At 41.6% G+C, this 13,057-nt stretch overlaps 1 protein-coding gene across 1 annotated transcript in view; it reads right to left on the bottom strand.

The window, feature by feature from the left end:
• The window catches only part of LOC133388619 (heparan-alpha-glucosaminide N-acetyltransferase-like), a 134,536-nt gene extending 124,651 nt beyond the window's left edge, over window positions 1–9,885 (bottom strand). Inside the window, exon 1 of the mRNA XM_061634578.1 lies at window positions 9,774–9,885. Within this exon, the coding sequence (XP_061490562.1) occupies window positions 9,774–9,885 (112 nt within the window). The remainder of the gene's footprint in view (window positions 1–9,773) is intronic.
• Between the last annotated feature and the right edge of the window lie 3,172 nt (window positions 9,886–13,057).

Below are 13,057 nucleotides of genomic sequence, written 5' to 3'. Positions count from 1 at the left end.
ATGGTATAATTGATCCAGTATCATGAGGCTTTTCACCTCTTCCACAGACTGAGCTTTGGCACTACTCATCCACTTTCCAAATATATCCATCAACTTTGCTCCCAGTTCCACAAAAGACCTCCCTGTCTGTATCTGGCAATTTCTGAAAAGCTTTCTAAAATAATCAGGCCCCAGTCTGAATCTTTTAAACACTGCTTCTTTGAATTCAGCATAGGTGACGGGCCTGTCTGAGGGGAAATATTGGTATACCTCAGCCAATTCCCCTTTAATCAAGTTTGATAAATACTGCATGTATTTATCTTCAGGTAGCCCCCACAACTGAGCTGCTTTTTCAAAGGTGCTGAGGTAAATTTGAGGATCTTGACCAGGCTCATAGACAGCAAAGTCCTTTGGAGTAATTTTTATTTTTGCTCCATCTCTGTCCTTTCTTGTTTCATCAGCATGAGACTTCTCTCTTTCAAATTTTAACTTTTCTACTTGTAATTTGGCATCCACTGCTCGTTGCTTCTCCCTCTCCTCAAACCCCATTCTCAACTTCTCAGTTTCCAACTCCCTCTGTTTGTCTTTTTCCTCAGCCTCCATCCTCAATCTCTCAGCTTCCATCCTCAACTTCTCTCTCAAGTACTCTATATAAGCAGGATTGCTTAAATATCCTTCTGGGGTCTCTTCTCTGACAGGTTGTTTTTGCTGGGCAGTTGCAAATCCTATAAGTGCTACCGTCAATTCATCTACCCCTTTACCCTCATGAGGTAAATTGAATGTTATGCACTTCTCCACCAGCTCCTCTCTTTTCATTTTTATGTATTCAGCCATGGTGTTTGAGTTCACTCACTCTTTGCCACACACTCTTTGCCAGTCACTCTCACAAGAAATCTTGTTTTGTTATTTCTGTTTGTCACACAACTATTAGGGATTGTCTAGTATTCGTATCTCACTGCTACAGCCAACACCTGTGACGTAGTCTCCTTTGTCACCACGTGTCTTTGGGACTCTCTTTGGTTCGTATCTGGATTCTCTGTTGTTCGTATCCCACCGCTACTGACACCACATGTGATGCGTCCTTCCCTGGCTCTCCCTGTCAGGTTCCTACCTGCACGTGGCTACTGCCTGTCACTAGGCACTACCAGGGACTCCACCAGTCCGGACCGCTCTCTCTTATGGTTTACCTATCCGCTCTAGCACAGATCTCAACAGATCCCCCTGCTAGGCAACCACCAGTAACGTCCCAATACTAGTATTCCCAGAGACTCTGAATACTGGTATTGTTATTCTCTTCACCGCTGCCACCATTTGTTACAGTTCCCCTTCAGCCTTGGTCATTACCTTACCCTCCCTTCTGGTCTGTGAAACCCCAGCCAAGGATCAGGCCTTTGGTAAACCAAATTAAGTATTTATTACAGATAACAAAGCTAACAAGATTAACAAGATTTCTTCTTAAAGCACATAAGCATATGGTTTTACTCAATACTAATCTGAACTCCACCCCCCTCCTTCTTCACTCTCTCCTGGCAAACAACTCTCTCAAACCCCACCAAGCAATCCACTCTTTCTCTTCTCCCCCCCAGATTCCACAATTCACCACCTCACATTCACCCAGATTTACCTGTCATCCTTTCATTTATACTGTCAGCCATTTTAAACATTCAGCCAATCATCAAGCATTCTATTGCCCATTCACTCCCCCTCCTCTTTCACTACTTACCATGTATACTCTAAACAACCAGCACTTACCATATATACACTAATATATAGGAACATCACAGCCTACTCAAAGGGAAGCTCGGAGGGTGGCAACAAGAAAAAGGGCCTTCTCAGTGGTGGCCCCCGAATTATGGAATAGTCTTCCTGATGAGGTACGCCTGGAGCCAACATTACTATCTTTTCGACGCCAGCTTAAAACCTTCCTCTTCTCCCAGGCATTTTAATATGTGTTTTAGTATGTGTTATAAACGTTTTAAATTTAAAAAATTTTAAGGAAGCCCATTTTTAATGTTGTTTGAATTGTTTTAAATATGTGTTTTATTGCATTTTGATATTGACTGTTGTGAACCGCCCAGGGAGCTTCGGCTATGGGGCGGTATATAAATTTAATAAAATAAATAAATAAATAAATAAATCCTCCCAAAGCCAAGCACTTAAAAGCTCCATTGTTTTCAGTGGGAAAATCAAGAACATTTAATTCCCTTCTGTTGAAAACAATAGGACTGACAAGAACTTGACTTGGACTGGATTTTCATATTAAACCTCCAGACAATGTTGCTGTAATAAGTCTCATTCCACTCATTTTCCTTAACTAATATACTCACAGAAACAGCCAGCTCCACCCAAAGTTCTCCTTATGCTGACTACCAGGTGGGGCAAGGTCTTGAATACTTAACTAGTGTGACAGAGGAAGCAGGCAGGAGGGGTGCAGATTAACATTTCCTGGGTTTATGCATCAAGGGAAAAAGAAGTAAGGCATGCAAGTGGCAGGAAAGCAGGCAGCGTGGTCAGCAACAATGGCTACAGCATCTGGCAGGGTTGGTAGAACCTTGTGGCTTTTTTCCTTCCCCCACCCTCCTCTGATTTAACAGGACAGCCCATCTATCTATGTAAAGTCAACTCCCATACTGGTAGCTAGTGACAGCTGTAGAGTTCAGAACCTGTGTAGTTCTAATGGATAAAGAGGTGAGTTTTGATCAAGGAGACCAGGTGAAATGGTCCATGGACCCGTTGTGTAGCTTTGGTGAGTCACACCTGCCCATCTGTAAAATGGGAATAACCAGCCTACCTTGCCAAGGTGGTTGAGAAGTGTGCTTTGCAAATGGAAGAGCCCTGAAAATGCATGTGCCATTGAACTTATTGTATCACTCAAGCCAATTTTACATCGCTCTGAGATTTTTGAAATATTAAGCTGTCTATAAATGCTTTTTAATCATCATCATCTTGGACTGGAACAGTGGTGGATGTTCAACCTGTTCTGGATGGGGTCGCACTCCCCCTGAAGGAGCAGGTTCGCAGCCTGGGAGTTTTCCTAGATTCATCCCTGTCACTTGAGGCTCAGGTAGCCTCGGTGGCCCGGAATGCTTTCTACCAACTTCGGTTGGTGGCCCAGCTGCGCCCCTATCTGGACAGGGAAAATCTCGCTGCAGTTGTCCATGCTCTGGTAACCTCCAAACTGGATTAATGCAATGCGCTCTACGTGGGGCTGCCTTTGAAGACGGTTCGGAAATTGCAGCTCGTGCAAAATGCAGCGGCCAGACTGTTGACAGGGACAAGGCGGTCCGAACATATAACACCGATTCTGGCCCGCTTGCATTGGCTGCCTATATGTTTCCGGGCTCGATTCAAAGTGTTGGTTTTAACCTATAAAGCCTTACATGGCTTGGGACCACACTACCTGATGGAACGCCTCTCCCGATATGAACGTACCCGTACACTGCGCTCAACATCGAAGGCCCTCCTCCGGGTGCCTCCTCAGAGGGAGGCTTGGAGGATGACAACAAGAAAGAGGGTCTTCTCAGTGGTGGCCCCCGAATTGTGGAACGATCTTCCTGATTTGGCACGCCTGGCGCCAATATTACTATTCTTTCGGCACCAGGTTAAAACTTTCCTCTTCTCCCGGGCATTTTAGTATTTTAGTATCTTAATGTGTGTTTTGTCTGTTTTAAACTGTTTGAAATTTTGAGGTTTTGGATGTTGTTTTAAATTGTTTAAATATGTGTTTTAATTGTAGATGGAGGTTTTTAGTTCGTGCACCGCCCAGGCAGGCAGAGCCACAGCGTCTCCAGGATCACCATGATTACCCATTCTGGCGATATCTCTGAGTGAAGCCCACCAGTTCTCAAACTTCAAAGAGAAGGAATTTCACATGATCAGAGAGATATAGTCAAGAAAATAAAGCTGACCACTTCCAGGAGCATGGGTATTAGAATCACTATTTAACCCCAACAGACTTTCGTTCCCCCACTTTCATTCAGTCAATATAGAAATTTAATAAAATAAATAAAATAAATAAATAAATAAAATAAATAAATCTCAAAAAGGAAAGATTATGTTTCAACCAGGACCACTGCGCTATTCTTGTTGTTGTTGTTATCTGCCTTCAAGTCGGTTATGACTTATGGCGCCCTTATGAATCAGTGACCTCCAAGAGCATCTGTCATGAACCACCCTGTTCAGATCTTGTAAGTTCAGGTCTGTGGCTTCCTTTATGGAATCAATCCATCTCTTGTTTGGCCTTCCTCTTTTTCTACTCTCTTCTGTTTTCCCCAGCATTATGGTCTTTTCTAGTGAATCATGTCTTCTCATGATGTGTCCAAAGTATGATAACCTCAGTTTCATCATTTTAGCTTCTAGTGACAGTTCTGGTTTAATTTGTTCTAACACCCAATTATTTGTCTTTTTCGCAGTCCATGGTAAGCGCAAAGCTCTCCTCCAACACATTTCAAATGAGTTGATTTTTCTCTTATCCACTTTTTTCACTGTTCAGCTTTCACATCCATACATAGAGATCGGAAATACCATGGTCTGAATGTTCCTGACTTTGGTGTTCAGTGATACATCTTTGCATTTGAGGGCCTTTTCTAGTTCTCTCACAGCTGCCCTCCCTAGTCCTAGCCTTCTTCTGATTTCTTGACTATTGTCTCCATTTTGGTTAATGACTGTGCCGAGATATTGATAATCCTTGATGTCCTCATTGTCAACTTTAAAGTTACGTAAATCTTCTGTTGTCATTCCTTTAGTCTTTTTGATGTTGAGCTGTAGTCCTGCTTTTGTGCTTTCCTCTTTAACTTTCATCAGCATTCATTTCAAATCATTATTTACTGGTTTCTGCTAATAGTATGGTATCGTCTGCATATCTTAAATTATTGATGTTTCTCCCTCCAATTTTCACACCTCCTTCATCTTGGTCCAATCCCACTTTCCCTATGATATGTTCTGCGTACACATTAAACAAATGGGGTGATAAAATACACCCCTGTCTTACACCCTTTCCGATGGGGAACCAATCGGTTTCTCCATATTCTGTCCTTACAGTAGCCTCTTGTGCAGAGTATAGGTTGCACATCAGGACAATCAGATGCTGCGGCACCCCCATTTCTTTTAAAGCATTCCATAGTCTTTCATGATCTACACAGTCAAAGGCTTTGCTGTAGTCTATAAAGCACAGGGTGATTTTCTTCTGAAATTCCTTGCTCTGTTCCATTATCCAACGTATGTTTGCAATATGATCTCTGGTGCCTCTTCTCTTTCTAAATCCAGCTTGGACGTCTCGCATTTCTCGCTCCATATGTGGTAAGAGCCTTTGTTGTAGAATCTTGAGCATTACTTTACTTGCATGGGATATTAAGGCAAGAGTTCGATAATTAATGCATTCCCTGGGATCCCCTTTCTTTGGAATTGGGATGTATATGGAACGCTTCCAGTCTGTGGGCCATTGTTTAGTTTTCAATATTTCTTGACAAATTTTTGTCAAACTTTGGACAGATTCAGTCTCAGTAGCTTGTAGCAACTCTATTGGTATGCCGCCTATTCCTGATGATTTGTTTCTTCCAAGTATTTTAAGAGCAGCTTTCATTTCCCATTCTAAAATTTCTGGTTCTTCATCATATGGTTCCTCTGTGAATGTATCTGTCATCCTTGCATCTCTGAGTTTTTCAGTGTATTGCTTCTTTTTATTTTATCTCGGTCAGTCAGTGTGTTCCCGTTGATTATTATTATTATTATTCAACATCCCTACTCGTGGTTTAAATTTCCCTTTCATTTCTCTAATCTTTTGGAATAGGGCTCTTGTTCTTCCCTTTTTGTTGTCTTCTATTTCTATACAATAACTATTGTAATAGTTTTCTTTATCTCTACGTACTAGTTGCTGTATTGTTGCATTTAGGGTTCTAACTGTGTTTCTATCTCTTGCTTTTGCTTTCCTTCTCTCTTTAACCATTTTAAGAGTTTCATCAGTCATCCATTAAGGTCTTTCTCTCTTTTTAACGAGAGGTATTGTCTTTTTGCATTCTTCCCTGATAATGTCTTTGACTTCAGTCCATAGTTCTTCTGGTTCTCTGTCAACTAAGGTTAAAGTCTCAAATTTGTTCCTTATTTGATCTTTATATTATTCTGGGATGTTATTTAAATTGTATTTTGGCATTATGAGTGCTTTGTTGTTCTTCTTTAGCTTTACTCTGATTTTCGATACAACCAGTTCATAATCTGTACCGCAGTCTGCTCCTGGTCTTGTTTTTGCAGAAAGTATGGAACTTCTACATCTTCTGTTGCCAATTATATAATCAATTTGATTCCTATACTGACCATCTGGTGATGTCCACGTGTACAGTCATCTTTTTGGTTGCTCAAAAAATGTGTTCACAAGAAGCAAATTATTAGCTTCACAGAATTCAATAAGTCTTTCTCCTGCTTCGTTTCTGTCTCCTAAGCCCCATTTCCCCACAATTTCTAGTTCTTCTCTGTTCCCTATTTTTGCATTTCAATCCCCCATGATTATCATCATATCTTGTTTTGGTGTGTGATCAATTTCCTCCTGTACTTCTGTGTAAAATCTCTCAAATTCCTCTTCTTCTGCGTTTGATGTTGGAGCGTAGACTTGGATGATGGTTATGTTAATAGGTTTCCCATTTAATCTCATTGATCTCACTCGCTCAAACCTTGTGTTGTAGCTCCTAATTGCTTTTGCAACATCACTTCTCACTAGTAAAGCAACCGTGTTTCTTCTTGATTTCTCATTTCCTGCATAAAATATTTTGTAGTTGCCTGGTTGAAAATGTCCCATTCCCATTCATTTTAATTCACTCATGCCAAGTATTGTAATGTTGATACGCTCCATGTCTTGCTTGACAATTTCTAACTTCCCCTGGTTCATGCTTCTCACATTTCATGTTCCTATTGTGTGCGTTGTACAACTCCGGACTCTCCTTTCACATCTGTGTGCATCAGCCTCTGGGCTTCCTTTCGGCTTTGACCCAGCAGCGGCATTAGTCACAGCGCCATTCGTACTTGTCCTTTGTTCTTCCCCAGTAGCTCGGTGAGTGCCTTCTGACCTGAGGGTCACATCTTTAAGCACTATCTCGTGTTGCATTTTGGATACTCTGTTTATAGGGTTTTCGTGGTAAGAGGTATTCAGAGGTGGTTTGCCATTGCCTCCCTCTGAGTCTGGATGCATCTTAGTCTGGTGTCTCAGCTTTGATAATTCCTCCTTGGGTGACCCTGCTAGGAGTCTAGCCCTTTGGTCTAGATTCCTGACAGCATTGCTCTCAGCTTCTTCAGCACTCTCAAACCCCCTCACCACGTTAAGGTGTGCATCCTAAAGGGTGTGTGCTATTTTACCAGGTTTTATTTATTTATTTATTTGTTTGTTTATTTAATTTGTATCCCGCCCTTCCTCCCAACAGGAGCCCAGGGCAGCAAACAAAGCACCAACAAACTTTAAAACTTCATAAAAACAGATCTTAAAATACATTAATACAAAACAGCATTAAAAACAATTAAAAAAACAACCTTAATAAAGGGTTAAAAACATTATTAAAAAACGTATTAAACAACTATAAAACCCATTTCCAAAGCAGATGTCATTCACTAGTGCAAACAGTTCTCCATAACCTCCCTCTGTCCGATTCTATCAGATCTACCTTCCATAGATGGGGAAAGTATGACCAGCTGGATGTACTAACTCTAGCATAAGCTAGGCAGAGAGATGGAACAGCAGACAGAGAATGTGAATTGGAATGCACATCCAAGTGTGGATGGCTGTCAGCACTGCATTATTCTCAATGGGATGCATATTCCAATTCGCATTCCCATCCACTACTAGTGTCAGCAGTCAACACAAATGTGCTGGCCTGCCAGTATAATGTGCATCAGTTTGTACAACTACTTTTTTAGTTGTGGTAGTGGTAGCGGAAACCAAACTATACATTCAGAGAGAAATTAAACAAGTGGGTTGAGCATCCTGTGGTTTTTCAAGAATATGGAGAGGCAATGCTGAAAACTGCAAGGAAATAAAGGGACAGGTTTCGCACATTCCATAGACTCAACAAAGGCTTGGTCACTAATGAGTGCTAATGTGTTCTAAGTAGGTCTGGTGGATGATTGCCAGAATGCTACCCTCCACTCCAAGTTGAAGTTGTGAGGAATTTAAAAGGTGTGGTGCTCTGTCCTGCTCTGAGCGGGGTCCATGAGATGGAGACGCAGGTGCAATTAAATCGTGTTTTATTAAAGTAATGGATACATCAAAAGCAGTGCGCTTCATAGAAACCCCTAAACTATCTCACTAGAATTCCCTAACTGCACTCTAGGCATGCTCTGCAACGTTGAAAGAAAGCAGCTCCAACCCAGAAGCGGCAGGCTTAAATAGGCAGGGTCTTGGAGCGTACTCTCTGGCTCCTGCGCAATTCTTGCCTTTGGCCTGTCCGTTTCTCCCTGCGTCAAGAGCGTGGTGAAGGGGGGCATGCTTCCAACACCACATCCGAAGGAACCTGCTCCTCAGCCAGAGATTCGAGGTCAGGGGGCGGCAAAGGGTTGGACTCATCCCGCGAGCCACTGGGTAAAGGGGGAGTTAATGCCCACTCCGGCTCATTGTCCAGCTGCTCCTCTGACATGTCTGGGGGCAGCGCGCTCTCCCCGGCTGGGACAGTGCCGCCCATGGGAACTGGCCTGAAATCCTCCTAACTCCCTTGCTCAAGGTCTTGTGGAGTCTCAACAACTCCTGGGCCATCCTCGCCCTCTGACAGCTGAGAAGCCTGAAACTCATATCCCCCCTTACAGGCCCTCACAAGAGGGTTGGGGCTCGACATGCTCTGGTTCAGAGCTACTGTCACATGTCTGGATAGGCTCAGCATGTGCCTGTTACCTTTTCAGTCCATGCATTAGGGGACAGCCTCAGGTACTTGGCAGGTCAATGTTTAGTACGGATTTTGGATTCTTGCTTGAAATATCAGACTTATCAATCTCAGGCTGAGGAGCTGATAACTACTCCTCCTCACATAACCTTTCAGGGAGTTTCCCAGAGAGGACCTCTTCCCTCACAGACACTACCAGAGAGATCCACGGGGTTGGGGAACAGTGTCATATTGGGGCAGAGTTGCATTCCTACCAAATGCACTTAGAGGTGCCTGTGAACAGAATAGTCTTCAGTGGAGACTATATATGAAACACATGGGTAGAGCCAATGAATAATCAGCCATGGACCGATGTGCAGGGCAGTTAGTTGGGTGGCACTGCTATCTTCGTGATGTACCTGCATAAACCCATAATGACACTGTGACATGGTGAATGTAGACCACAATAATTAAATGAACTTGCTGCCCTTGCTGCTATCAAGGTTAGGCTTGAGAGAGGGGAAGACTAAAGAAGTTCACTGCAACAATAAATAAGACAGCAAACAGTCTATACAACTTCGAGTAAACACTTTCAACCAAGCTCCAGATGTTTTGGCAGCCGCCACTTTTCCGAATTTAGCCGGTGTGGTTGTGTAGTGGGGAGACGCATTTACTGGCCACGTTTATGTCTCTCTCCATATCATTGATTTTGTTTTTGCAACAGGTCACGGAATGGCCGCTTTTGCTTTTCCTTTCACAAACCCATAATCTTATTAAGATGGAAAATTGCCAACAACGATAAAACCCATTTTGGGGTGTGTTCAAGTCAGAAAACAAAGCACAGCATTATGGGTGGCATATAATGAAAGACCATGGATTTCCCATGGCAAGGGAAGTGGAGGTGCCGTTCATGGTTAAGCGACAATGATAAAAACACTAATGACAGAAAGAAATTGTACTTACATGGACCATCTGCTGGTCCGTAGTTAAGGAAGCAGAACCCCATCACTAGCAAGATCACAGTCCTCCAGGCCAATTTACACAAAAGCTGGATACGGCTGACTCCTCTTTTCATCATTGCCTGGAAAGCCAATGCTACTGATGTGCCAATGATGAAAACAAACCTAAAAATCAAAGACATTTGGCTCACTCATTAACTTTCCTTTTAAACTTTTCATTCAATCTATGGAAAACCACATGCAATAAAATGTTGACTAGTCTAAACACAGTGCCATTACCCTAATAACTTAAACAAAATTTCTATTGACAAAAAAAAAAAAGGTAAGGAAGGATGAGTGGCCACTCGTTCGGGGACTTAATTAAATGGAAATATTTTCCTCTCCCACTTATAAATGGCTGTTCCTAAAGAAGATGAAATTCCTTTTTAGAATAATTGCTCATCTTTACTATATCATTTTCCATTGTGGATGAGAGAAACAACAGCTCAGATTTAGACGTAGATTGCCTTGTTAACTAAGAGGACTGTAGTAGAGAAAAAAACAAAGAGAGCTCCAGCTGTGTGCGTGCTGCTGGTCCCTTGCAGAAATGCCTTTGGATTGTGTCCTAGAACCCAGAGCTGTTGTAGCAATGTCCTGCTCTTTATGCAAGGAAAGGCCAGTGTTTGAGCAAAAGATCCAACGAAATGACTGATCTCCTTTGGATATGCAAGCTTCAGCATCCAGTGACCAAGCATTCATCAGCTGGAGAGTCATTCTTTTAAATTTATTTTTAATATCATGAATGACAAAGAGTGAAATTAGAGATGATTGCAGCAGACTAGCTTAAGGCTTGGTCTGTGCCAATCATGTAAAAAGCATGGTCTAGCTTTTTAGAGCAGTGTAGTGAATAGATGAGGGGAGCCGAGCCCTTCCTATGCTCCACAAAGATTCTCCCCCCTCCCCCGGTGCTTTTCTCCCAATAAAGCTCACTTTGGGGACTATGTTTGGCTGAGGAGAAAAGCAATTGTGAGCCAGGCTATGAGGAACTGAGCTGCGGGGGACAGACTTAGCAGCACCCATTATCAACATGCCCTTTTGCTCTGAAGATCAGGCACACACATCTCCTGCTTACAAGACTGGGAAAGATCCACATGTATGCACTATTACATGATGTTTGCCCTACTTTTGTCACAGTGCCTGTTTTTACTAGGATTGTAACCTACCTATAAGAATCAGTTCAATCAACAAATCAGCAGAAACCAATTTCAACTGGAAACTTTGAATTTTAATCAGCAAAGCTGTGACTTAAAGGCTTATTTTTAGGCTATTTTGGTGCTGAAGTGTGCAGAATAAAGGAACAGTTTTTGATTATGGTGGATGATAACAGACCTATTGTAAAATTGTTATAAAATCAATACAAGTCTGTATATACAAAGATCAAAGGTGGGATTTTAGTTCTAATGAGTGGCAGCTTTGGTATATTCGTTTTATGCTGGTCTCGTGTTTATTTTTATGCTGTTGGTTACAATGTATTGTTTTATTGCTTATATATTTCATTTTTATTTTATTAATCAGTTTTGTAAACTGCCCAGAGGACAGAGGAAATGCCATAAATAAATACATTTTAAATTGTAAGTTCTCTTCTATACTTCCTTTAACATCTCATTGCTGGGTTTTTTCTAATCTATATGTTAATTTATGTCTGATCAATTAATTCACTGATTAAATCATTTAAAACACAGATCGATCAACTAAAAATTCTTTAACTGGTTGGCAACCCTAAATTTCAATAGCCCCAAGTTTACTTATATCAGTTTCTGGAATTCACTACTACAAGATGACATCCACTACAAGATGTGGTGATAGCCACTAGTTTACATGGCTTTAAAAGCTGAGTGGACAAATGATAGAATATGTCTATAAATAGTTATTAGCCATGATAGTTAACTAGAAACTCCATGTCCAGAGGCAGTGTGCTGCTAAATACCAGTCGCTGGGGAGCATACAACGGGGAGGGCTATTGCCCTGCTTATGGGCTTCCTGGAAGCGCCTGTCTGACTATTGTGGGAAACAGGATGCAGGACTACATGGACACACTTGATCTGATCCAGAAGGCTTCTTCACCTGTTCTTTAAAGATAACATTGTTGAAATGTAGAAACAAGTAATTATAAAATAACCCAAGAAGTTTATTTTTATTGCAAATGGAAATACAAGCCTGAGCCATTTTTAGTGCATCCTTAATTGTGAATTTCACAGAAAACAGTTTTGTTCCTTCCTTTTCACTAAATGCATGAATATGAAATTTGCATTCCTATGCTTCCATTGGGAGGAAGGGGAAAATACATGAATGAAAGAATGAATGAATAGTGTCAGTCCCTCAAATAGTTTTGGAGTTTGTTCATAGTTTTGTGCACACCCCAATCCCTGAGCTATGAGAGACTCTAGGGGTGCCAGTGCTTACCCAGGGTTCAGTTTCCTTGGTATGAAGGTCAGCGGAGACTGTGGTGTCTTTAGGATATATGGTTTTATTTACCCAGATATACAACCTGACCATAAGATGGAAGCACTGACAGAACTAACACTCCAACACATCTTACTTCCTCATTAGGTTTCTAGGGGAATCCCCAAAGCAGAACTTGGGGTTCAGCACAGTTAGCAATCACACCTCCCTCTCTCTTTCCAGCTGCAGACCAGATTAAAACACACAGGCTACCTACCTCCTGGCTCTTGGATAAGGGTGGGGGAGACCTACCCCCTTCCTGAAAGCATCATCAGCCCTTTATTCTTATAGCAACACATATGCTCTTGATTTATGTCTTTAGACATAAATCAGGTACTTCAGGTAAATCAGGTACTTGACAGACTTGCCCAGACCCACTACCCTAACAATTAGACTGGTTTGATCAGTTCAGCAGGTTCCAACCACATAGACACAGAATCACAGGCCCGGGGGGGGGGGACGGACCCAAAGATATCATCCAGACCAACCCTCCAGTCCTACAACTCTGTAATTATAGAATCGGCCCTTTCAATGGTAAGTTGGTTAAAGTATAATGGCAATTAAATTCACTGTTATTTCAAAGTGAACATGAAATAGAACTAATGAAGTAATTGGTGATTATTTTCAATATGATGAAAAAGGAATATAAGATAGGGAATAGGTTTAGATATAATTTGGGATGCCAGGAAGGCGATCTTAAGAGGACATTTTAACAAATACTGCAACATATTTAAACAAACAAAATTAAAGGCATAATTCAACTGAAAAATGAAATAAAAAGCAACAAGATGAAAGTAAACAAACTGG

This window comes from Rhineura floridana, chromosome 7 (genome assembly GCF_030035675.1).
Source record: "Rhineura floridana isolate rRhiFlo1 chromosome 7, rRhiFlo1.hap2, whole genome shotgun sequence".
NCBI classification, from domain to species: domain Eukaryota; kingdom Metazoa; phylum Chordata; class Lepidosauria; order Squamata; family Rhineuridae; genus Rhineura; species Rhineura floridana.
The sequence above is the reverse complement of the archived record's forward strand: the minus strand, read 5'-3'. Positions and strand labels throughout refer to the sequence as shown.